The 27826-nt window shown below is 42.7% G+C and overlaps 1 protein-coding gene across 4 annotated transcripts in view; it reads left to right on the forward strand.

The window, feature by feature from the left end:
- lrp8 (low density lipoprotein receptor-related protein 8, apolipoprotein e receptor) overlaps positions 1–27826 on the forward strand; it is a 140416-nt gene that overhangs the window by 68293 nt on the left and 44297 nt on the right. For all 4 annotated transcript variants that reach the window (XM_053881480.1, XM_053881489.1, XM_053881495.1 and 1 more), the window contains exons 3-4: positions 3902–4024; positions 20763–20891. In XM_053881480.1, the coding sequence (XP_053737455.1) occupies positions 3902–4024; positions 20763–20891 (252 nt within the window). The remainder of the gene's footprint in view (positions 1–3901; positions 4025–20762; positions 20892–27826) is intronic.

Consider the following 27826-nt stretch of genomic DNA (forward strand, 5'->3'; position numbering starts at 1 on the left):
CCTGGATATAGATTTGTGAGCTGCATCTGTAGAACATTGGTGTCTTTTATGTGAACCTCAGCCCATGGGCAAGGTGACTGATCCGATGATGCTCCCTGTGTTTAAACCTCTGGTGATTTAATGTTGCACTTTTGCTCCTGTCAAGATCGAGAGCTTTGTTATTAAAGATAATGAGTGTTTCGCAGGGTAAGGCTAAGAGATCCTTATTAATGGTGACAGTGTTTTCATTTCCCGTTCATGTAACAGAGTGAGTAAATTGAAGGACTCGCAGGAAGGACCTTCACCTGTTTCTCAGGTCACATTGTTTCAAATCATGTCATCATGAAGGTGCACCCCAGACGTGGAGGTTCCGCTGCGTCTAATATGTGCAGGGTTCAGGTGGCAGGTGACTCATTAAATATAAGGGTCAGCGAGGCGTGTTAGGTAAAGTGGTCTGTCTTACTTACTGTAACTGAGCCTTCACCTTTCTTTAAAAGCTCGACTTGGTGTAACCTCTGTTGTAATATTCATGTGTGTTACTGCATTTATGAAAACTGTTTAGCTGTCCTTTCGTACTCGCAACTGAATGGCCTGTAAGGTAGGATGGTGTACATGCGCTGAAACACTTTGGCATCAGTGGTTTTATTTTGGGTTGGAAGGCTAAAAAGGAAGCGGGTGTTTCTGGGTTTCATCACATGGGGGTTAAGAACTTTGAAGGTGGCATGCCTCAAGGATGCATGATTGCAACAATTTACTTCACATAGTGTCACCTAATAGCAGGGTAAATACAATTCACACAGCAGAAGACGTCACATAGAAGGGCGACGATGCTAGGAAACATCCTCGTCCAGAATGACCGTGTGTAATCCAACTTTGCTGTCGAGACCTACCTATGCTTCGAGAACTTATTTTTGTATTTATTAAATTTTGCCATCCATAACTGTGTCAGATAAAGAGCTTGTTCACAGGAAATGTGTTAAAGCGGTTGTGTAGGGGTGTGATCTTGCATGCCTTTGTCACCCCTCCCCCCGATATAGCTGCATCATACAGCAGGTTTCGACTCCTCCATATGGATGACGTTCGTATTCGCTGGCTCTCGCTGCATTAGAATGTAAATGCAAGCATTTGTTTGTGTGCATTAGCCACACTGCCGTGTACAGTGCTAACAGTAGCTGCTATACATATCAGAAAGAACCTTCATGATGATTGACAGGAATAGTTTACGAATTTTCAGTTGGTTAGCTCATTCATCAGAGAAGTTAGCTTGATATCGTCTCTTTTATATGCTAACACATGACTAATTCAGGTGGAATTTCTTGCCAAGCACATATAAGTGACATAATCCATTCTGAGGTTAATTGAAAACCTATTATTGTCTCAGTTATGATCTGATCAGTCTGCCCGAGGATGAGGAGAAGCATTGTCTGTGTCGACGAGACGATAATCACGAATCCTTGAGCCGCTCAAATGCCGTTGAATAAATGGTGACGGGGAGAGAATACGTATGTATTGGAGAACCGAATCAGACCGGCGATAATCCCGCTGCTCTGTCGGTGGAAAAGATGAGACTGGACAGGAAAAAAAAAAGGATTTTTGGCTTCATGCCAGTAAAGGATTTGTTTTGACCTTTGAGACAGACGCCATTACTGCAGACCCCGGCCTTGACCGCAGCCTGTTGTATCGCTTTCTGTTTGGGTTGGAGTCTGACTTCGCTCTAATCCTCCATGTTTTTCATTGGTTCTCTTCACGCTCAATGCTCTCCTGCTTTCTTTATGCAACCAATTCTCTACCAGCTAAACCTGTAGCTCTTATCTTGGTCCAGATATGTGACCAAGATATGAGCTACAGGTGCTGTAACTGAGGAAGCACCACAGTCCGAGTTAATAGCTCCGACTGTAGCTTCAGTTTATAATGAAGATTGAAGAGGAGTACCTGGGATAGACCCAGGACGTGCAGAGTCTGGGAGCTCCCCCCAGTATTCTCTGCTGCTGTATTGATTTGCGTGTTGTTAATTATCCATATAAATTAATTGTGGCATTCAAATGAAGAGATTTAATCCTCACTGTAGAGAGGTTGTCACTTTCTTTTGCGCTTACATCACATTGATGGCCCCCACGTGTACCATCAGTCATAGCACCGCCTTTTATGGTGCTCCATAGGACACCCAAGGCTGCGCCCATAAACCACAGGTTAATAAGACCACCGTCTTGTTTTGTGCCAGGAAAAATATGAACATCTGCGACTGGAGTATCAAGGAGTATCACGTCCATTTAGATTTGTCTCTGACTGTGTTCTAGTCCCCCGTTGTTCAGTTTCACATACATAAAGGTGGTTAGCACGCTCACCTTACAGCAAGAAGGTCGCGGGTTCGATTCTGCATGGAGTCATTATGGTTTTTGTTTTTGTTTTTTGTAGCATTCTAATTGGCAACTTTCATTTTGGAACTTTGTTTCGTTTTTGGTAGCTGAATTTTTTTTTTTTTTAGCTTTTTAATCAACACCAAATTCCACTACCACAACACTTGTTATTGTCCTTTTTCAAAATCAGATTCCACAGTAGTCCTCAAATTCCATGTAAAGGCAGAAAGAAAAAAGTATGAAAGCTCATATCTCAGTCTTAGAAATACTTTTGAGAACAGCACTTAAAAGTAGATCTTAATAGCCGTCGCTGAGGGGATGTACTCAGGCTGCTACAGTCTATACAGATGTAACAAATGGGTCTTTGTGTCAAAAACACACCCCACTTGTCGCTGCACCTGAGACTGACGCCTATTCACAGATAGTTGGACGTCAGTGAGTCCGCACGTTTGATGAGCTTAAGTGGAGCTGTTATACTGTCTGAAATTGAATAGCCGCGGTCACAGTCGATCGACTTCTTTGGGGGAATATTTCTCACACCGTAACACTACACACGCACACACTCTCCGTGCTATTTATCAGCGCCCTCCTGGTTATATTCCATCACGGCGAGGCAGGGGATTGCTAACATGCTGGGCAAGTGCTTTTTCTTGTTCGCTGGATCGTGCTGTCAAGGTGGGAGATTCTTTAACCTCTACCTGGAACGGACTCAAGTACCCTCATTTCCCCCTTGCTTGGTGGAAATGGCTGTGTAGAGTCTTTGGAGACAGTCATTTCAGCCTGTTCCAGCGTGATACCTAAAAATGGATCGTGGAAATGTGAAATGTTCGGGACTGAAGATAAGAGATACCATGTTTATGTACCACTTCCTGTCACATGAGAAGCAGAAACCTAACTCAAAGCAGCCACTAAGCTACAATTAAAATTATTAAGATTTGTCTAATGTTTGACCTTGGTACAACTTTTAATGACTTGCCATACTGTTACTGCTGGGTTAGTTTTAGGGATCATCATCTCATTCTTGTTTGGTGGTCAAGTATTTCCGCAAAGAACCTAGCAACTTCTTTTCCAGCTGGAGGCAACTGTGTGCTTGCGCATGCATGGTTTTCTTTTGGCCACTCCAGTTTCTTCCCACTGTCCCAAAACGTTGGACATTATCTCAGTCTCCAGTTTCTGTCCGGATATTCTCACACCCATTTGTACTTCTAGCACCTCTAGGAGAGAGCCATAAATCTGAAGAAAGTGATATACCGAAAGGTTAACAACTAATAAATGACCAAAAGAGGGAGAGCCAAGACAAAACCGTTTCGATGTGATCATGAGATAATGATTCTCGTTGAATGAAGAATGACTCCGCCTGCAATTACTCGTGCTTAATGGTTTCTTTATAAGGAACACTGGGATGGGTGCCAACATCTGACTGAGAAGAACACTTGTTTATCTGGCAGCTTTCTTCTCTGTCACCCTCTTTTTTCCTTCTCTTGGCACTGTAATGTTTGCGACATTGCTGTCGAGCTTAACTGTCCTTTAAATAACCGCCTGTGTCTCGTCTGTTTCTCCTACAGCGAAGAAAACCTGCGCTACCACTGACTTTGCCTGCAACAATGGTCAGTGTGTGCCTGCTAGGTGGCGCTGTGACGGTGAGCCGGAATGCGCCGACGGCTCCGACGAGGCGGACGCCATCTGCAGTAAGTAGACAAACTTGTGTGTGTGTAAGAAACGCCATGTGAAGGTCACATACGCTGACAGATGGTGAGCACACTCTTCCTTCGCCCTCATGCCTTTGTTTGCTTCGGGTTTCTGCAGGTGTCAGCCGATATGCTTCACAAACACCTCCTGTGTCTGCTGTTATGTTATGCGTTCACATTTTTGTGTGTGCATGGATGGCATGAGCTACATGGACACTCGCTTTGACTGGGGAAGCTAGTTGCCAATGCAATTTCCATTGTGACACCTGGCCCGTGATAGAATGACTGAAAATGAGAATTAGTCATTTGGATGAGGGCTGCACGATATTGGAAAAAAGGTGACATTGCAATTTATTTTTCTTTGCGACACATACTGCGATGCTGTGGGACTAATAGCGGCCAAATAATCTAATTAATAAGAATCCTCACTGCATAATGTGAGTAGCGATATTTGTATAGAATTAAGTTGAAGTGCGTCTCAAAGTAGCAGATTCATTGATGTTATTTGAGACTTTAATTTAAATACAGACATATGTTGTTAACAAAACCCAACAATGAAATAACAGAGGAAAAGTAGATGGAAAATGATGAGAATATAAGGAATAACTGTGAAAAAGGACAATGTCTTTGCACTTCTGCTACAAGGCAGAGTGCTGGCAGAGTTCCCTCTATGCAACGCTGGACTCGCAATACACATAAGTATTCTTATTGTTGTTTATTTATTTTTTTCTGGTCATCTATGATATTTAGTATTGATTAATTGATTGGTAGCGTGTCTTTTTCAAAATTGAGTAGTTATCGCATCCTTGATGTTCCTGCGCCATTTGGACTTTTTGTGACTGTTGCAAAGGCATCCTGAATGTCCCTTTTTAGTTTATGTGCGTCATAATTTTGCGATGATGTTTCGGGAGACCAATAGCATTTGTCATGTGACATCAGATAGTGGCAATAGCAGGGAAGTACTGTCCACACAGTGTGACAGTTTGGACGACATGATCTTTCTGAAATCCAAAATAGTTCTGTATTCTGATACTGATTTTCTTTTGGGGATTTTAAATTTTCCTTTGAAGGTTCTCGCATGAAGAGAGCTCCACGTAGAAAACCGACTTCTCAGTGATACTTCATTGAATCAAAGGAAAAGTTGAAAGGCCTGGCAAAAAAGACTGTACTGCGTTGCCACATATCGCACGTGCACACATCGCAATGCTGATGTTTTGAAAAATTATGGTCAACTGTCAAAATTGAACATTCAATGTTTCAGTGTCATATGAGAATCCAAAATTTGAATATCAATGTTACACATTACAAATGCAGAATTCAAATATGAGTCTCAGAAGCATCAGAGGTTCAGTTTTAGTCTCTAGACTCACCATCTGTAACTTCACTTTTTCCTTCAACGATGTTATCAGAACAAAAAAGCAGTGATCAAAGAAGCCTTTGATGGTCCAGAAAGTGTGACTGGACTGTACAGCTGCACATGTGTGTGCGTCCTCGCCATTACTTGTGTATGGTGAAGCTGGAAGTCATTTCATCAGATGAGTGCTCATTAATTCTCATTAAGGTCAGAGACTTTTGCCAGCATTGATCCCCTCCACCATGTTTGTGTTTACCACAAACTTTCCACCAAGTATGTTTACAGAATTAAACCACTGCAGAATCAAATGCACTTTAATCAGCAAGAAATGCAACATTCCACCATTCAGATTTCATCTACTGTTTAAACCTCACTTTGTTCCTGTCGCATGACTTGAAGAATCGTTGTTCCGAATAGCCTTTTTTGTTGTTGTAAACACATGACTAGTTCCTTAACATGACAGAGGAAGACGTAAGCAGTGCAGTAATTCAGTGTTTTGGGAGTTTTCATCCACACGTAGTGAAGTGCAGCTGGCATTGTCTGCACTTCCCCATTATCAGTCGATTGAGGAGGACTTAGCTTTTTAAGGTAGTCTGTTAAGGAGGATGTCAAGGATGCACAGTGCACACATTCTCCCACCACCCAATACACTGACCCCGAAAATCCTGGGGACATCCCTGATGGCATGCCATGAAATTCTGGAGAGAGTAATATTGCCCCTATAATTCAGTTGATGATCCAACATGGAAGCCCAAACTATTCCAGTATTGTTTCCTTCCTGTTTGGGGTGCAAAAGTAGCAAAGTGCTTCAGTGATCCCTGTGCTAAACGTACTGACGATTGATTTGTCTCGTGCCAGTGGTGAATATTAATTAGATGATGAAGTTTGCGTCGAGCCTCCATATTTTAAAACATGTCTGTTATCTTCAGGCTTTTTTCCCCAGCATAGTTGGTGTCTTAGATTGAGGATTAGGGCCAGAGATGTGTTGGAGTTTGACGACAGACAACACGAAAGTCGAGTGCACGGTCCACGGTCCTCCTTAAGGTGCTACCTTAAAAGCTGGAGTCCTACTTGACTTATGGTGAAGGAGCACTGACATTGTGGTCATATTTCACTACATGTTAACAAAAAGGGGTCAAAATCCCAGTGTAGCTGCTGAACATCTGGGGAGAAGCCTGATCTTCAAACCTTTCTGCGATGGTGACGTCTCTTGTCTTTGGAAACCGCGCAGTTCCATGACCACCACAAGAGCTTTTCAAAACTTTCCCTGCTGTGTCACAGCTTTCAGCCTGTCTTCAACTTGGTGACCTCTGTTCTGCTGGCAGTGATGTCTCTGGCTGGATTGATTTCCCCATGAGTGAATCAATGGGCTGATCCTCTAGACCCTGCTTGACTGCAGATTAAGTATGAAACGGCACACGCTGCATGTCTGTAATTACACATCTGAAAGTAGAAATTGTGATGAACGCTGCGTCTGGACAGGTGAAGGGGAATTCTTATTAACGAATGAATGTGTGAATGGCTGTCTATTCACATGTGCAACCGACTGGCGACCGATCCAGGGGTTTCCCCACCTCTTATCCTCTGCAGTGAGGAGAAAGTGCTGCTCCCTCAGTGGCACGCACACACACATTGACGTAATGCTATCTCCATACAGCCTCTCACCCGAAAACTAATCATCCAAAGCAACTTTAACCAGGACCAAAACCAAACTTAATTTCAATTATAATGACCCAGTTATTTTGGCATTCCTCAAAATTCCTCAAATTGAGGCTTAACCTTGTGCGGACCGGCAAAAGTTCCCCACCAAATACCAAAATGTTTTCACAACAAAGTGTATTTCGAAGATTTGGTCTCCACAGGTATAACCACACTAATTCGCGCATTACACACACACACGTTTTCTTTGTCAAAGGGCATTTATGACACGAACATCAAATGCCCTTCAGTGTGCTCAAACAAGAAACTTTTGAAAATTTAAAGCAAAGTTTTGAAGCCTCCCTCAGACAGACGAGGGGAGAGGATGGTGTCACATGTCACGCCGGAACGCTGATTTTGTAACGTTCATCTGTCAGAAACACTCGGGCGATGAGAAGGACTCACTTTAATACTCCTAAGAGCGCAGAGGAGAGCAGATAGTGGCCCTGCGTACATACTAATGCGCTGCAATAATGCCTGAACGAGTCTGCACACCTACTCAAAACAGATCAGAATAACGTGTGCTGACTTCTGAATGTTGAGGAGGAGAAAAGCTTTTAGGTCTCGTACTTGGAATATGAAAACTCACCTCAACACAAGTTTCTCTCAGCAACTGACATCGGCTCCACGTGCTTCACCTTTTCCCGAGACAGCAGGGATGCCGGTGTGCAGCGGGAGCTTGTTCTCCTTAATCATTTTCAAATTTGAGGAAGAAGCGTCCGGTGAGCTCTGTTGTCGGACGGCTTCAATTTCATGCTTGAGGCGGCCGCAGACGTGATTTCCCAGGTGGCCTCGCTCCCCTTCTCCCGCCGGTTTTCTTGCATCTGTCACTTGACCTTGCCACATTTTAATAGTGAAGAGAAGAAAGACATCATTACACAGGTATTTTTACAAGCCGTTGAGAGACACTAGTAGATAATTGAAATAAATACATTTACATGTATAGTCAAGCATTTTCAGCTTCAGATTGAGAACAATGAATTTGCTGAAGATGCAGATAAAGCTAAGTCACAGATTGGACTATGGTAAAGAATTGAAGTTAATGATGAATACTACATTTTTTGTTGAATTGTTAAATATTTTGAGTTAGATAGTTCTGTAATTATTTTTAATACATCATCCCAAGCAACAAGTAAAATGCAATTCTGTATCAGATGAAAAAAAATCCTAAATTTAAAGGGGAGTGAAGCAAACTGTAGTTCTTCCATGCGCCAAACAAGCCAGAACTTCAGATAATGGTGCAAAAGAGGGAGACGAAGACTTGGGAGAGAAAGGAAGAGAGCATTTACAGACGTAAGTTTAGGAACATAGAGACATGATGATGATCACGAGATGAAAGTAAGGCCCCATCTACACAGAGAGAGAGAGAACCAGAAACAATGTGCATCCGGTTACGTTGATCAAGGACAGCGACAGTACTATTATCAAGGGGAGAGAGTGTGAGAGAAAGATGGAAGGAGTACTTCAGGGAATGAGGAGAGTGATCAAGAGAGGAAGTGGGATGATTATTCTACAAATTTACATGATGCTTTTCTGCCAGTAGACAAGAGCAGTGTCCAGGTGTCCTCAGCTAGTCTGGCTGGGACTGAGCAGACTGGTGGTCCTGTGGTGGTCACTGACAGCTGCAGCATGGTTGTGAGTGAGACTGACACTGAAAATGTGAAACAACACGACAAAACTATGATGCATGTCATACTTTTTGATTGTGCTGACCACCCTGGAGTTAGTGTGGTGAAGCTTGAGGTGAGGAAGCGAAGGTTTGGGCGGTCCTAGCACACAACCTTTGTGGTTCATGGACGTGGTGATTCGAGAGGTTTGGTGTGAGACGCTAGAGAGGATGATCACAATATGTGAAGGTGGAGGACTAGTTGTGGTAGTACGAGATATGGAGTCAGACAAACAGCAAAGGTCAGCATCCATCCGCTTCACTGTAATCATGGTCCGTCATGTCCAATCTTCTGCTTATCTTGCTGTATCCTGTGACGTCCCATTTACCACAAAAGTCTTTAACCTGATTGATACCAGTAATATGTTAAAGTGTATTGATTTCCAGACGAGAACACTGAGCGACTCCCTGGAAACTACGTTACGCAAGTTAAAAAAAACGTCAATAATTTGAAAGCAAACTTGATTTTGAGGGTGATACACACGTGATGTTCTTCTTTCAGAACTGTGATTGAATCTTGAAATACGAATGAGAGCTTCATGTTTGTCATGTGTTGTGAGCGAATATATGTGGTGGACGCGGGACTTTGCTAACTCAGCAATCAAAGTGAGAAAACAGCACGATGCTCTCCACATTCCTCTCTTCCGCTCAATTAGTGGCCTCTGACCTGTGCGGGTAACAATTGATCCATGGTCAATACGCTGTTTTTCTTCCGCACGCCATGTAGTGGAGATTAAAAGGTCAAGACTCGTGGAACTTTCTGCTTTTGTTGGCCAGAAGCTGACAGAGGATTTTCCACTCGTTTTTTGCATCTGATCATGCTTTGAATTCACCATGGAACTAAGAAGCAGCCCATCACTCCCTGTGTCTCTCTCGTGTGCCTCACTTTCATGCCGTCTCTTGTCTTTTGAGATGTGAGCCTCACCGCCGGCTGCTTTTTTAATGCCCAATGTGCTGCCCACTAAACAACCGTTAATGGAGGTCTACTGCAAGAAAGTGGCAATTTCCTATGAAACGCTGCTGCTGCTGTATTTCTTTACCCCCCAGCACCAAGAGCCCAGTCAATCCAGCCTGTCGCACTAATGGTGCCGCATTAAACAACCCTCTATCATCACCATGGCCCACTCCCTGCCACCCGCCGCCTGGCGATGGAGTCAGACTCGGCTCCTACCGAAAAGAGTGTTTTATTTTAACACATTTTTTTTGTTTGATTCAGTTTTTATCTTTGAAATATTTGTAATTCTCAGTAATGTAGTGGTGGCTAAAGGTGTCTCCTGTCCCAGGTGTCTTGTTCAGAAATGAGGGCGCTGTATCATAAGAGCTGGTTTCTGGAGAGAGGAACATCAGATAGAGTATGTGATGCAACTTTGATGTAGCAGAAGTCAATGGATGGATAAAATAGCTGTACCAGAGCTTTATACCGAGGAACCTTACTTACTGCAGTGAGAATTTATAGGACAATTGGAAGCGTGTATTTTTCTGTCTCCATCCTCATAGTCTGACTGAAGCTATAGCATTTTCATGTACAGCATTTTCTCCCACTTCACTGAGGTCAGGTGGCTGGGTCCACAGTGTAGAGGCCCAAACTTTTGTCTCTTAAGAATCCTTTTCCTGCTCTCCTGAAGGAATACTTTTACTCAGAGAATTGGGCCCATATTTCAAATTACACCAAACCAAAATTGAAATGAGATGACTGACAGTTTTTTTCTGAAAATGGAATGCTCAAAATGGACAAGCCCCCAGTCCCTCCGTTGTCAATTACGGCGGTATTGATGTTGATGCCGACTGCACCAGATCAGTGCCCATGTAATGACACAGTGAGATCCATCATGGATCAAATGGAGTAGGTAACCGCCCTCATTTTCAATTTCACTATTTTCTGGTACCAAGAAATGCAGGAATATGAGAGCGATTGTGACCTCATTGCCCTGTGAGTGTTTGAGCCTGTAAAGATGTGTACTTCACATGTATTATGGGCACAGCGCTGACATTATTTCTTATTTGTGGTGGGAGTTTAGGCGTCCCAGTTGAGCAGACCTCATTCCCCATGTTGGTTCAGAAGCTTCAGGCTATGATTAGCCTCTGGCAAGAGCCAGTTCCAGGCAGGATGTGAAATAATCTCTTGGTGCTTAAGAGCCGGGCTGGAATTGAGTTTTCCCTGGTGGAGATTCTGGTCTCAGGAGCCTTTGGGAGCCAACAGCTGTCATTGTGGCAGCTACACACACAATGTAGATTCCCATTGAGGTTGTTTATGTTCTTCATACAAGTGCACAATAGTTTGGAAACTGATTCGTTGTACATTAATCTCTGCTCTTCTAGCTTTTTAAATGCTATGATCCCCAGTGTCCACTGCCAACATCCATGCTTCAAAACTGCTCCTCCAACACCTATCTGCTCTTCGAACCAAATGACAATCCTTTTGTCTTTGAAGATTTAAAAAAAAAGTCCCTTTTAAGGACTTAACTCCTGTGAAAAGTTCATATTTGACACAACCATTCTCTCATTCTGAACCCCTCCTGAACCCCTCTAGTCACCCCCCCTCACAATTCTCTCTCCACTGCTGCCTCCCTCACAAGCCATTAATTGAAGATCAGTGTTCCAATGAAAGCAGCTAATCAACACTAACCTTCATTTAAATCGTAATCTGATATTAGCTACACACGCCCTTTCACTAAATTGGATTTCACATCTGAAGGACAAGCGGCATTGGCGACTCAGGCCTTGAGCCAGTTTCACTTTCAGTTGGATGAAACACCAGAAGGTTGTTTGACGCCGCTGAGTTCCTTAAATAAAAACAAGAGCTATTGCCATATTCATATTTATTCAGTCCCAATTAAAAACATACTTGAATCTGTACATTCATTATTATGGCTCATGAGGATCAAGTTCCAATATGTAGCTGTTCTCTTTTTTTTCTGTCATTGTCAATCCAAGGTTGTCCCAGCAATTCAGCCTTTTTCACCGTGACTTCTCATGACTACATGTCCTCTTCAAGTCTTCACCATTCTTTTCTTCCCTTCCCACAAGCCCAAACCATCAGCGTGTTCTGTAGTGTTGTCCAAACTGCATTATGACATTATGACTTCACCCAAAAATATGGCCGTACACTCTGAGCCACAGCTACAGAGTGATGGAAGTACAGCAGAGTACATGGGTGAATCAGAGGGAGGCAGGAGCACAGCAAAGATGTGGGAGTAGAGGTAGTGAAATTTGTATTGGACTGAGATTTATGGAGGTAAAGAAGGTGCAGAGGGAGTTGTACACAGGGAAACAGTTGTGACAGAGTCAGTCAGAGTACTGGCAGCGAGAGTGAAAGGAAAGCTTTAGTGATGGTCACTGTTCTGAAGTATGGTATTGAGGGTCATGAGTCAGAGATGGAGATACTGAAGTTGTGCATCCAAGTGACTAGAAAGGGCAAAATGAAAAGTGAGTGTAGCGGATGGACATGTGGAGAAGTTCAGAGACACAGCTAGAGCTGGCAGATGGTTTGGACATGTGAAGAGGTGAGACAGTGTTGGACTTAGAATGGTGGAGATGGAAGATGAGAAAGAGAATAGGTTTTGGGGAGGTGGGGAATGACGCTTGACAACCCCTGACGGTGGAAAATAGCCACGTTTTTATGCTCTGCTTTCACCCAAGAACATTGCAGTCATCAGAGTTATAATAAATGGACTGATCAGTTCAATAAAAAAAAGCACACCACATCTTGACTGTGTGATTTTTCCACACAGATGGCGTTCGTCTTCCCAGTGACGCCTCACTCCTCCTGAAATTCCGTATGCCTCAAAGACTTTGTGACATGATGATTTCAAACACTGTGTTTGTGCATTGTTAGTTGGAACGATGAGAGGTTCCGCAAGTTTCCTTTGTGCTTCCACATGTACAGTCAGCATTAGCGTAGGTTTTCGTATGCATGACTGAGTATGCTCTTGTCTCTAAACAAGCACGCGATGTATGTGTGAATTCATGAGTGTGTTTATTTTTGAAAATTCACACATGACTTATTCATAACTAAATCACAATTCAAGGCGGCAGCGGGGAATGTGGAAGCTGTGTTTGGATTTGGAAGACATTGTATTATTAACAGTCATAGTCATTCATGTTTTATGACTTTCAAATATTGTGTATTTCTCAGACGCAACTGTTCATTGTCTATCTTTTTAATCCAATTCATTTAGAAGTACAATACATATGTTTAATATTTTTATTGCAACTGTGCTCATGGCTACACTCCCTCTGATATATGCAATGTATATTATTAGATTTAAGTCTGTCATTGCAAATAAATCAGACATTATTTCATGAAATAGAATAGTTCACCCATCTATGTAATGATGTCATGATATCATACCATACATGGTATAGTTTGACTTACATGCTTCATTAATCTGATATTAAGTGGACCCATGTGACGCCCCCAGGTCAATTTTTGTTCGCATTCCAATCCGGTGGCCCTGTTCCCATCCTTCAGTTCATCCTTCTTGGCTTGTCCCAATTTGATATAATGTTTTCAAATCTGTGACCACAGTATGAACCGTCCTCCTCCCCGCTCCTCCCTCCCCACCCCGGTTCCATTTCAGCTGTTCATTATTTCCCCTGGTCTTGATACCGCCAATAGATCCAAATGATCATTCAACCAAGGCAGAAAGTAAACATTTTTTAATTGCCGTTCCTGTGTTTATTGGTGACATATTGTAGATTATTATTTATATGGCTGCTGTAAACCACATATAGCTGTGTATTCATTGGACAGATGACCAGCACCAGTCTTTTCTGAGCATGTGGCCAGGCATATAAACTTTATTGTTCTCAAGCAGCCACTCAAAGATTAATGACGCCGTCTATTTGCTCAATCTTGACTTTAATTATCCAGTTTCACATGCAGTCATTTGTTATAGATCCCCTGCTGCCTCACACTTTATTGATTGTCAGTCAAGCTATGAAATGTATCGGCTATTTTATTGATATACTTCTCTGGAAATTCTGCACCCATGTGACGCTGTTGTTGATGTGCTGGCACACACTGGAAGGCTGGCTACCCAGGTGTGTGTGTGCTGGTGGTTTGTCCATTTTCAACGTGGAGTTTCAGTCTTTTCTATGCAGGTGAGTGAGATGCTAAATTTCAGGGGTCGACATGAATAAACTGTGTCTTCTCCACTCGGGGTGTGACAGAATATCGTTACTACGATAGATTTCATGAGGCCCTACATTATTGTATCGATATTGGAAACAATAAAGAGATGGCCATTCTAAAAGCATTCTGTCACAAGACGCCAAATGATGGCACCACTTCTCATTAAAAAGCTTGTCTGGTGATTGTCTGCGGTGAATACACAACCCTGGTATTGTGTCGTGAGGAAACGGATGATGATATCCTATTCTCCACCAAGTACTAGTTAAACTCCTCATTCTTCTCTTGTCATAGAAAATACCTTGTAAGTCAACTTGTTCTTCACCTCTGTAATGCAAATGTAGTTGTTTTCTGTTTTGTTGTAGCAAAGACCGTGTCCAAACCTTGTCAAGACCAGAAACTACAGAGACCAAGTCCAAGACTGAACTGAATACGCAAGCAAACATCGCCTCAAACGGATCCACAAATAGGCCGCTGTGGGTGCAGGTTTTTGTTGCAACCAATAAGGGGAGACACCTGATTTTCAGTCAGGCGCTGCTTGTTTCAGCTGACACCTGATTGGTTAACCGATGTGTGCCTGTTTTGTTGGAACACAACCCACACCCACTGCAGCCCTTTGAGGACTGGTTTGAGAGCCCTGATCTAGACACGCTCATTTGTTTCTTACTACAAAAGAAACACTAGTCATTTTTTTCAAAATAAACATAGAACAGAAAATGTTGTTATTCACATTATTCAGTTTGGTCTCAGTTTGGTCTAGTCCTTCTCATTGATCTTGGTCTCTGTGTGCTCTGGTTTCAACATGGTCTTAACTCGGTCTTGACTATAACACTACTGGTCATAAGTGGCGTAAAGCAAACCGAGAAAAAATTCTGATGTCCTACGGATGTGAGAGGTGATTCACGTTCTACTTTATACCCAAATGTTTGGGTGTCAGATCTGAACTGGTGTTGCCCCGTTCCTGTAAATTTCAGGAATTGCGAGTTGTTTGCTGAAGCTTAGTTCATATGTTGAGAAAGGGAAGTCTCCGAAAAATGTACTTTATTTACTGAAGTCTTCTTCACTTGTATTTTAAGAATGGAATGTGGGTATTGCAACTAAATACATGTTTTAGAAAAGTGCCCCCTGGTACAGTTCCAGTTTCAAACATTCACACCTTTGCACTGTGTTTGATTTGAACAGGAATTTGGTTTCAGACAAGCTTTTTCACTTCACTGATTTTCCCTGAAAGCCCTTACCACTCGTGCCATATCGAAAACTCATAAATATTAAATGACTTTCTTGATGCCTGACACCTTTTGCAGATTCATATTAAATGTGGTCATTCGTCTCCAGTCACTCAGAAATGGCAAGTGTTTCATGTTGGAAGTCAGCTACTTGAGATTCAAGCCAGTGTGGAGCATCTGCTCTTTCATCGCTTTCCTCTCCTGCAACAAGCGATGCTGTTGGCGTGAAGAGTTGTAAAGAATGGCCCTTCATGAGTCGGCGCCTTGTCGAGTGAGGAAGCATTTGAGCTTAAGCGTTTAAATTGATGTCGCTGTAATCCGTGCACAAACCTTCCCAATTCATCACGGGCTGCTTTATGGAGTGCTCTTCTCAAGTGCTTTTGTTTTGAAGTTTATCATGCTGTGACAGGTGGCAAGTCCACAAAGACGTATATTACCTTCCGGACCATCACACCTCACTATAAATAAACTATTTTAGCATTTAGCTTGCAGGACTCCGATCTGCCTGAATTCAGACGGTAGTTAATCAAAAGTCCATGAACATACTGCTGGTCCAGCCCGTACCCCACCGTGACAAGGGACACCTAGGCGGGCCATGTGAGGCGCGTAACAAGTCGGCCTCACTTCTCTCTGTGAAATTGCTCGACTTGAACAAGTAGCAATGTCACCATGGGCTTAATGAGTTTTCCGACCCAGAAGGCAGAAGAAGCTGTTTATACGCCCGGCACACACGATCCAGCACTTTTATAGAAGTGTTTCCCGCCCAATGCGATCAATCAAGTTGACTATAACAAAGATCTTGAGCACCTAATTAGGTAACTTTCCTTGGTGTTCCAGAGCCTGTGAAGGTCATTGTGACTGTGTCTCTCCTTTTGTGAAATTCAGAAAGTAGAAACATGTTTTCTTTCCAAACAAATGTGACTTGTCTTTTCTCTTCTTAGTATATTGGATTATTCCAAAGTCTCATGAGTTGATTCCAGTTACTTGTGATAGATAACAAATATTGTTTGAATAGAATTGTAATCCGGATAATCCCGTTACAGTCCCTCTCACCTGGTTAAGAAACGGCGTCATGCTAGTTGGCTGTTAGCATCCAAAGCTTGACTCTTTGCCTCGGGAGTTTCACAGGTTTTGAAATATTCATTCAGCCTAAAGTCAAGTCAAGAGAAAAGTTAAATGCCACTCCACTTTATACCTCTGCCGTCTGTAACAGCGTAACCTTTGGTGATGTCTTGAGAGGCTGGCCTCACAAGCGCTCCTGGCTCTCATTAGCATCAAGATTACATCTCTGCAATACGTGTGAACTCTACGTGGTCGGGACTTCATCTGCCCGTCAGCACTTTTCTGGGAAGTAGAAATGTACGCGTCTAAAATTCAGAGCCATAAAACCCTGACCATTTGGGAATGAACTGTGCTGAATTCATGGCTAGCGTTGATAAAATTAGACATCTTAATGGAGAGGTTGGTGTTTCTGCGCCGTCGATCATCATGTTTAGCTTCACTGCATAAAGGCCTGGTTCAGTCTGGTGAAACTGTGTTTGGTTTACCCTTTAAAGCCTCATTGTCAGTCGTAATCCTATTAAAAAGTGCTTGTCTGTGCAATATTTAGTGCCCCAAACTCCCCGGTGGCATTTCCTTCCCGCATGTGCTTAAACATTTGACTTTGAAAACTGAATTAAGAAGACCTGCAGAGCTCCGGCACTGCTGACCTCTACACCCGTAGAACTTTGTTCTTCTGTACATTTAATGGGCAAATAAAGGCAGACAAAAGACTCATAAGCTCAGTACAGTAGTTTTCGTGGACAGACTAGTTTTGATCAACTGACGTGTTGCTCTGGGACCTCCCTCCAATCACATCTCTGTTTTTGTCTCTAACAAGAACAAATCGAATGTATCGTCCATGTGGCAGTTGGAAGAAAGTCCTGAGCTACAGGAGAACACACCGTTGAGTGGTCCTTAGGATAGTGTTTTGATGAATGCAGAACAAATGGGTGCAAATGTAATATCATCCCGAGGTTTACTGAAGTCTTTGTGGGGGTCCCCCCCCGAGGTCTTGAGGGATCGTTGCAGATCCAGGACATCACATTTTGGGGATTCCTTGAGTGTTCCCGCAGGAGTGTGGGCAGGTTTCCTCTTCTTGAGACAATGCTGTGTGTGACTTATCTATTCCGAGATGGGCCCAGTCACTGTCTGGCAGCACAAGTAAGAAGGACTCATTTGGATGAGAGGGACTCGACTCAAGTTCCCTTTTTGGTTTCGCTCTCCGTCTGACTGCTTGCTAAGATAGTTGGACTCACTTGGTATATCCCACTAGGTTTCTCCACTCCCCGGGACTCTGTGACTCTCTTAGCTGAGTTGAGTGTAGGCGTATCGCAAAAAATATATGATGTTGATATTATCACAATACAGACAGTGTTTAAAGAAATATTTAAAAAATTGAAAAGATCAAGGCCAAAGAACATGAAGGAAAAAACAGAAACATACCAAAAGGTAACTCTTATGAAAAGCACTTCAACACAGTAAATCTCTAGTGTTTTAAAGTGATAAGTGTCAAATAAAAATGCAAATGAAGTATCTGATGCGATCTCTTTTACTGCCTCAATTTTGAACAAAAAAAGATCAGACTGCGATGTCTGGCGACTGCGCCTGATTATTAAAGATCCAGTTATACAGATGTCTTCTAAGAGTTTTCATCTTCTAAGGAGTAGACATCGTGACAGTTTCCTATCACAGACTGTTAGCCAGCAAAACCATTTGTTAGGATTAGACAAGGCTTGGACACACATGCAGGAGACGAGGCAGATGTTCTCAGTTTAACAAAGAACGAAATGACCAAGAATAGAATCACAGAATAATAGTCCAAACTAAAATGCCACAAAAACTTGGAGGAACTCTGACTTGACAACAATAAAGTGTCCATGTGAAGTTGGTGAAACTTCACTTATTTGACTCACTTGACTCATCATTGCTTAACAAGACTCACGGATGGTAGGCACTCACAAAATGACACAAGAGGAGAGGAAGACTTGAGGGGAACAAGGCAAGAGCACAGGTGCAGACAATGACGGGATTAGTGGGAGATGACGCACACAGGTCGCACAGGAAGAAAAACACCATCACCACCAAAAGTAGCTAACACAACAAAAGTAACAAACTGACACGAGAAGTGGAAGTGCAGTTGGAAATGGTCGACAGACGGCACAGGAACGAGATTCAATTTAACAATTTAATCGATAAATACAAACAAATACACAGAAGTAGCGTACCAAAACGCGGACCGGGAAGAACACACAGGGAACGGGAAGAATCTGGAACACAAGAAAGGCGGATTAGAAAGCCTTAAAACTGGGAGAACAGAAAACGCACTCGCAGGTGGCAATGAACTGAAAGCGCTCGCTGGTGGCGGCTATTCACACTCACGCACACGAGGGGTGCTAAGCGGATCTATTTAAACTAAAATGTGAGACCTAAAACTGCTCACACGCAGGATCGGTAGATGATAGGGAAGTAAAGGAAGGAGTAGCGAGGAAGAACCGGAGAACAAACAGCGACGACAGAATAGGGAAATGTAGGGAGTTTGAGGGATTAAGCAAGATCACGGAAGTCTTGAATGACGTACCTGAGTGGAGAATTGAAGTCTACCATCTGGCACACTTGGCTGGTGTTGGAAGGAATATATCCTACAGAAGAAAGATGAGGAGATAAGCGCCAGCTGCATATGCCTTTGAAGTTGGATAGGATGGGCGGAAGCGGAAACGAGAGGGAGTAACAGAATAAAAGCACGCAAAAGGGACGCGGAGAAAATACAAACAATAGAAAAACAAAACAAGTTGAAGTGCGGAAATGACACAAACATAACATAACTGATGATGCAAGACACCAGCGATGAAAATGTACAACACAAATGAACAATTAACGGATCAGTTTGATGTACGTACATGTACATGTACATGTTCTGCAGTGAAGTGAAGCTTGTGTGTAATCGTTCAGTCAAAAATGTCCACCTGAAGTCCACAGCTCTTTTCAAAACATGTCAGAAAATAGTTGAAAAGACAAACGAGCTAAATAAAATATAGAACAAGCCTGGTTTGAGTGAAAGTCCCATTGGTAATATTGATCGGAGGTCAGTGCAGGAAAAACACAGGCTGGTGGTCACACATGTATAATAGATGGAGGGGAGTTGTGACAGCCGGCCGCAATGTAATCTGCAGGTAGATTTCCCAGGTTTCACCTGCAGAAATAGCAAGCGCTGTGGTTTGTAATAAAAGAAGGACTGGGACCTGCTGTGGGGACTGCAAATGTGATGTATTGGACAAGTGTGTTTCTCCACAGTGGGACTGGCCTCTGGCAACACTGCAGCCGCTATCTGCTGTCATGGACTCAAATAAAGTGGGTTCCCCTGAACGCAACACTTTCCAGAATAATTCAAATGCTTTCAACAATAGAGTCCATCGGGCTGCTTAACTATCTGGCAAATTAACTCAATATGGACAGTAACAATGGTTAAATAAGATGGGAGGACATGAAAGTCTCAATGTCGAATGGTCAGAAGACTATTTATCTGATCTGTAAGAGTAGAGTTTTAAAAATACTTTAACTGTTTCTCATTGGTGCTTGAATATATATATATATGTGGTGGTACCTCTTTTTTCGAACGTTCCGGACTTTGAACAAATCGGAGTTCGAACAAAAATGTTGAGATTTTTTTGCTTCTGATTTCGAACGAAAATCCAGAACTCGGAACAGCCGGAAAAAAGCCGCAAAAAACATAACGTGCGTGGACGTGCGTATATATGTATATATATATATATATATATATATATATATATATATATACACACCAATATATATATATATAGACCTTCAGACCTTGTCTGAAGTGGGTCTGAAACTACTCACACGATGATTTTCCTGAATGTGTTGGACTAACTCAGAGTTGTGGGACTCAGCGATCCTTTGAGTCTTTTTTTCTTCCTGTATTGCAACAGTCGCAGGAACTGCCTTAAATATGAGGGACTCACAGTGAACCCACAGCGATAAGCACCAGCCTCATCAATCAATCAATCCATTTTAGGGATTAGTGTAACATTAGTGTACAACTCATGTGGCTGCTGCGGTTGGACTCAAAAGGCAGTGAATCCGGGTCTGTCGAATATCATTAGGCCTGCATGTCTGTACTGTTCTACTTAGAGCAATGCTTGCTCTTGTGGCTTGTGAGTTTTCATTCGCTGGATTGAACCGTCTCGCTGTGAGGCTGCTCCCCTGCCCTCTACCCCACCAAGCTGCATCAATGTTTGTTTCTAAAACATGACAGCTGTGTGGCATTCATTGTGGAGAAACATACAACACAAATGACCTGCTTATTTGTGTGTTTATCTGCTTTTGTGTCGAGCTTCTTTGTTCCTCTGTCACTGTGTCTTGTGTAATTCCAGCCCTCTGAGAAACAATCGATTTGGGCAGCTAGATAACTGAGTTATCAAAGAGTTTTATTGACTGACTGTCCTTTCTCTTCCTCCATCGTTCTCTCCTCCTGGCTGTTCCTCCCATCACTTTACTCCCCCTGTCCTCACTCTCCATCCTTTGTCATTTTCTTTCTCATCCATCCATTTACCAACTTTTCCATCTGCTCTTCCTTCTCTTCACTTTACTCTCCTTCACATCAGGTCGGCAGACGTGTCCCCCGGAGAAGTTCGATTGTGGAGGCGCTGCCATCAAATGTGTGTCGTTGTCATGGCGATGCGATGGAGAACGGGACTGTGAAAACGGAGCGGACGAGGAGCAGTGTGCTGCAGGTGAGTTTTTGGGGAGCTCAGGATTATGGGTGATGGTGTTTTTTCAGACTTCAGAATCAGCTATTCCTCAGTGGCAAAGCCGAGGAATAGCAGTACCTTCAGTATCTTCAATCAAACAAGGTGATGAGGAAGATCACAGGAACAGTGACATTTTCAGAATCATGAATACACTCTCAGATTGAAACTGAATAAAGTGACGTCCCTGAAGATCCCCTCTGCCACAGTAGGATATTAACTCACGTTTTCCCACCACACCTGCGCCATCAGCGCTGAGAAAGGGCATTGATTTCCATCATCTTAAACATCAGGCCTGCAGCAGTATTGACTTTCAAAAGCTTTGCATACACATGCAGCATAGTCCAGGAGTATTGATCGCTGGCAACATCTGATGATCCTGCCATTCATGAGATGACGTGTTGACCGTTGTTTGGAGGAGATGATGTATGTGCTTAGCTCAGCATCCGACAGTCTAACAAGACTGCACAATCAATTTTTCACCTCAATGATCATAATGTGATTTTCTTTGCATCAGCACTCTGTAAACTATTTTTACACAGGTATGAAATGGAAATATTTCCAGATTATTGCGATTGAGATGATTATTATAGATAAATGTATTGCAGTTTCAGTTGGATGATATTAGCTTTCTTTTTTTTTTTTACATTTTTCACACTTTTTAAACTTTTGAAGCTCAGAAGACAGATGACAACACAACCTAAAGTGTGACCAGTCATGACTGACAGCAATCCCTATTCTGAGCCTTTACAAGAGAACCGACCCAGGACACACTGGAGAGATGACGTCTCACAGTTGCAACGGCAACGCCTCAACGTTTTTGTTTTTTTTTTTGTTAAAGGAGCTGGTTTCTGGGTTGAGGGGCGGCTTGGCGGCTTTGTCTTGGCTGCTGCCCCTGCAACATCCTGGTTTTATTTCTTAATACCAGAAAAACAGCTGACTCTTTGAATTGAAAATCAAGTCATGTGACATCACGGTGACAGTTATAAGGCACTGTGACATTATTTGTGTTTTCAAATGGTTGACATGACTATATTTGACACACTCTCTTCTGTGTATTCAAGAACATTTATTCATCACACAACGTCCATGTTTCTTTTATTCTCACTCATCATCTCACCATATGATCTCAAGACATGAGATGTCAGTTTCCTGCTGTGTGACAGGGTTGAATTTGGAGGGTCGAACTGCACACACATTTATGTGTGAAATCATTTTAGCAGAAGAGGCATAGAATAGAAAAGTTCCACTAGCATGTAAATAAGGATTTAAGCGGGAGGTATCCCCAACTGTTCCAGAAAGGGCCGCAGTGGGTGCAGGTTTTTGTTGGAACCAATCAAGAACACACAGTTGAACCAGTCACCCTGGCCCTTTGAGGACAGGTTTGGTTACCCCTGAGTTAATCCTCAAGTGATGACGTTGTCACACAAAAAATGTCTGTATTCATTATTTCTTTTTCGTTCACTTTTCAGTCTGGTGAGAGAACACCAGCACGGCACCCCATTATTTCTCTAGAATCTAATCTCTACATTCATTTTTCCTGAGAAAAACACAATCTCAGATGTTGATCATGAAGTCGTGGGGTTGGGATAATAGTGAGACTGTCTGAGAGATCGAACCTGCTGATGGGAGACTGAAAGCTTGCCAATAGTTGGAATAGATTTCTTTTTGCACTCTGCTCTGAGTCTCTGGAAAATGACACCTCATATTAAGTTGGTAGTGAGAGTGACATCCATAATGCAAATGACCAGTTGAAACCTGAACGATGGAAGATTCCTTGGTGAAGTTTTTGATTGTGCGTTGGGGAAAGGACGAACCTCAGGGTAAGTGCTTTACTGTTTTGCCTCTTTTTGGTACTTCCGAGCATTGTATCAAAGGGTTGGATCTGTCTATATATGATGCTACTTAAACAATGTACAGTGAGGATGTACCATTATTTATAATTCCCACTAGGGCTGAACGATTACCGGTAATTGCATTTGCGATTATATCGCAATATGATAAAACGTGATTTTCTAACCGTAAGGCTGCGATTTGACTGGTCTCGTGACTTTCACGTTGGTGGCGCAGCGCAACGGTGAGCTTTAGCCATTGAGCTGTAAATGACGGCTTTAGCCTATGAAGGTAGAATGGGTGCAAAAGTGGCACATACCCGTAACACAAGTCTCGTGTCCATGCGTCAGAGGCACATACGCGTAACTGCACATTTGCATCCGTAAACCCCGTGGCACGTGCATGTAAAAAGAAGATTTACATTCATACAAACACGAAAAGTAATTTCGCCTTCATTTTCTAAGTGCACAGATACAAGTGGCTAAACACAAGCTCTTGAAACTGCAATTGTGACACATTGCTAAGTTTTCCACCTCAACCACCCCCAAAACCGGTGCATAAGTTCCACATACTCTCGAATACGATCCGTGTGCGCGTGCACCCTTTTGCACCTCTTCTCGCACCTGTAAATGAAACTGATGCGCACTCGTAGAAGTGTCGGCAATATGTGCCTGTGACTTGTTCCTGGTCGTCATGTGACCTCTATTGTCCAATCGGCTTTTTTTATTACTAATTATGGGCTTTTTATGTTCAGACAGTGCTTAAAAAGTGCAATCTACGTTTACATGAAGAGTTGGACGTGTTTCACATATATTGGTTTGCATTATTGTTGTAATATGCACTTTAGTTTGTGTGATTTATCAGTTTAGTAAGTCTACAATTGAAACAGAAGTAGACAAATAAACCATCTTTCATTTTAATTCATGCTTCATTTGCCTTTATCTTAACATAAAAATAGCCTATAAGGAAGAACAGTTATATATACACTGAATCACATATGGTTTATTATAATGCAGATTGATTTGTTACTTGTGTTTGCTGTAAAATACATGAGAAGAGGACCTTGAAAAATAATCGCACAGTTAATCGCAATCGCAATATTGAGAGAAAAAAATCGCAATTAGATTATTTTCCAAAATCGTTCAGCCCTAATTCCCACTGCTGTTGAGCTTTCTGAACAAAACTTGCATTATCTCATGTAAAAAAGAACACAGTTATCATAACCCACATTATCTCCTGAACTCACTCCCACCCCTCACTTTCATCTCCCCCTCCTTCTAAATCGGACCCCTCCCTCCTCCTCCCACCTCCTACTGACGGCCCCTCGGCAGCTACAATTGCAGTACAGCAAATGTTAATTAGGACCGCTAATTGAGCACATCCATGTTTTGAATAAAACATGGATCCAGGAAGAGAGCTTCTTTATTACATTGGGAAGAAAGTTTATGAGCTTTTAATTTATGTTAATATAAAATTCAAATCGTTTAGACACACACGGGCTGCTGGCAGCAAGCGCTGGGGGATGTGTGCGGAGGTAAAACATGTATTTCTCATGTTTGCGTAAAGCAAGAGCTTTCTCAAACCATTTCATTGTTCTCAACAAGATGAGCCTCCTCGAGAATGATCCAGGCTTCGTTCCCTCACAGAACCCTGTAGCTCCTCACACACCAATTAATGCGCTTAAGTGTTTAAGTAATTACATTTCTCCACATGAATAGCGTTAGTTACATGTGTCTGACAAGTGGTTGTGTTGTTGGTCACTGTTCTGACATGCTGAGAGAAAGTAATTCCTTTAGCGTGGTCAACATCCCTGGAAGTCTGTGAAAAAGGGTCAGCGTAAGGGTCAAGGTTGCTGCCTTGTAATCGTCTATCGAAGCTTAACCTGCACAAGCTTCTTGAGCTGTTCTAAGGATCCATTTTGAACCAAGGACATAGGGTTTTGCCTGCTGTGTATTGGATTATGGTTGCATGGATGAATCAGAGTTCCTATTTTTTTGTTGTCTATGACAAGGCGTGTGGGGCTCTCAGTCACCTCCTTTGTCGTACCTGGATGCCCACAGCTGTCTATCGTAACTCCATGCAAAATTATTGGTAATCTCTGTCAAGGACTCAGTGTCTGGGGTGACAGGGAATCTCACAAGTCTGCAGTCAGTCAGTTATTAGCCAAGGATAGAGGCCCACTTACCCAAAAGTGTAGGCCTCAAGTTATAATGCCTTCTCTGGAGGTAGTACTGTCGGTGTTAATGGAGTTCATAGCATGTGTGTCCCTCCTTCTTGGCCACCTTGCATTTGGTTGCTTCTGCTTGAAAGAGTCAAGATGGAATTGCTCTGATCGGTGGTCTCTTATTGTGGTGTCATATGCTGGTTGACCTTGCACCTACAGGTCAAGTGGAAGGCAGAGGTCTTGTTTTTAATGGAGTAGAATATTTAGTTGTGGAAAAATGAAAGCCCCTGCAGTGAAATTAGATCAACCAGGTAGTTTTGTGCGCAATTATTGGGTTGTCCTGGTATTTGATGTGGGTTTACCTTGCAGGTACTTATTAGGGCTGATTTGGGGACAAACTGTATTGTGATTTATATTTTGACAATACAGTGGTACCTCGGTTCTCAACCACAATAAATTCCATACGGCCGTTCGAGAAGCGAATTGTTCGAAATCTGAATCCATTTTTCCCATTTTCCCATTACAATGAATGGAAAAAGCCTTAAAATAGTCTTTTGTAGGAGTGAATGTAGAGTGTCTGCTGCAGGTGCGCTGTTCCTCTATGTGTGTGGCCGCTGCATGTGGGAGGGGTTGCCGAGTGAGTGACGTCTCTCCAGAAGTGAAGAGGTGCCCGGTGCGTCCAGCTCTGAATGTGCGCTTCTGTGCAGTTTGGCTGTGACAAAGTGATAAACCAAGTAACGCTCTGTCCCAGACTCGCCTCATCCCTGTCTGAGCTCCAGCCCACAACAGGACATCAAACCCTGGAGTGTACGCTCCAGCCTCGGAGGTGTGGAGAGCGAGCACCTCCCCTGTGACACTCTACCACGGTCCAGTGTGGAGACAGGAAAGGTTTTACACCTCAATATGAAGAAAAAACAGTCAGTAAATGTAGCTAACGGGACACGTCTGCATACAGAGCCTGCGTTATACACAATAGTAAAGCGTGTCGTGGGTCAGCTGATCGCTCCGCGCACGTTATGTTTTTCCCAGCTTTTTTCGGGGACGTTCGAGTTCTGGATTTTCGCTCGAAATCAGAAGGAAAAAAATCTAGAATTTTTTGTTTGAACAGTATACATTTTTTTGTTTTCTATATTATTCACTAAGCACACTTGACATGGAAGCATCACCACGACGACAGAGCCAGCCAATGATAGAAAGTGATCAAATAAAGAACAGACATGTGAGACATGGTCAGACAGTCCAAATCATCTTTGACTGGGGTTAACCTGCTCCTGCTTGGTCATCGGACAGTGCTGTCAACGCTGAAGTTATGGTGCCGTGCCTCTGCGACTGGTGGAGCGGGTTGCCTGATTACTGGAGGAGTGTGTTGTCAGATTGCGGAGCTCACTTCGCCACTCTTTTGTTTTTGAAATTGCACCATGAACAAGTCACAAATATGCATTCTGTCTCGATTTGATTTGAATCAAAATTAAGTCTCACAATAGACAACAGTTTGAGAAAGGATAAATATTTGTAAAAGTTGGTACAACTTCTTTGACAACCAGCACCTTCAATGGTGTAATGTGACTTCAATGACAGAAGTTAGTTTACTTTTTGTATTCAGAGATTCTCAATGTATGTTTTGAATATATGGCATTATTATTCCGTTTATGTATGTTCAAATTTGTAATAATGTATACAATTCAAAGACAGTTGAAAGGCTTTTATTTGTACCTTTTTTATTTTAAAATTTCACATATTTTCCATTCATCAATGTGAATTACGTAAATTGTTCCCACCACTATTATACTATTATTACACTCTATACTATTACAACACTCACCGTGGTCCTAGGGACTGCTCAGAGTGTTAGCGTGTTTGGTCAGACACGTGAAAAATTCGAGGGAAACATTGGTCATAAGGGCCCTTGTAACTTGAAAATGTGATATTCAACGGTTGCTAAGTCCAATTGAAGGTGAGTTGTAATTTAATGAGAAACACTCCACTGTCCGTGTTCTTGCGGGGATCTGTGGAACCTTTCACATCAAGCGGCGCCTCAGTGGAGCCGGATCAATGCTCACCAAGGATGTGTTATCTGGTACTTAACTGCTGGGCAGAGGGAGGGATGAGGGCCGACGGCAATTTCAGTCTCGCACTGTCCTTCAATGCACCGGCGCAGTAATGCTATTATTTGTACATGATTAAAAACCACAACCACACAAAAAGTGTTGTGGTCCATCTTGTATCACCCACGTTTTCCACACCACATGTTTTTTCATTACGTTCTCCTTCATTTGTAATCCTTTGACTGCTCTGGTTGCGTGCGTAGGTGGGGTGTAATGGAGTGCCGCCTCACAAAGAGGCTCACTGTGTGCCCAGTGGCACTTCTTTTTTAAGCTCCGGCTGACCAAATATGATGATGATACCTGTGGTGGCATTAGTCACCGCTCCACTGCGCTCACACACAAGAGGTGAGTAAAAGCCGTTCCTGCCGGCGGGACCACGGCGTTGCGCCTAACAACAGTAAAGTGCTGATTTATTTGACACAAACGGATCAACCAAAGTAGGACCATTTATCGGCTGTGATTGGTCAAACCCAAATGGACGATTGTGTGCTTGGTGTTCATCTACACTCGCCGCGTAGCACCTACATTTGCTGAAAAGTTCAGTCTTACTGTAAGAATCATCCAGTCAGAGACGGCAGTCAGGGGCTGTCTAGTCTAGTTGACAATCTATCAGTTATCTGTGAGCTCATACAGCCACAACATGGTGAAAACATCAATATTTAAGCTCATTTGACAACAGGCTTCACTCACAAAGCAGCCGGAAGTCATTTCATTCCTTAACAACAGCTTGTTTTCAAACATGAGAAATGTTGTTTTTGAATTAAAGAAGTGTTTTCCTGCTTGTTGACAATCATCTTCTAAACAAACGCAGATGTTGT

Source organism: Synchiropus splendidus, chromosome 1 (assembly GCF_027744825.2).
Source record: "Synchiropus splendidus isolate RoL2022-P1 chromosome 1, RoL_Sspl_1.0, whole genome shotgun sequence".
Classification (NCBI taxonomy): Eukaryota; Metazoa; Chordata; class Actinopteri; order Syngnathiformes; family Callionymidae; genus Synchiropus; species Synchiropus splendidus.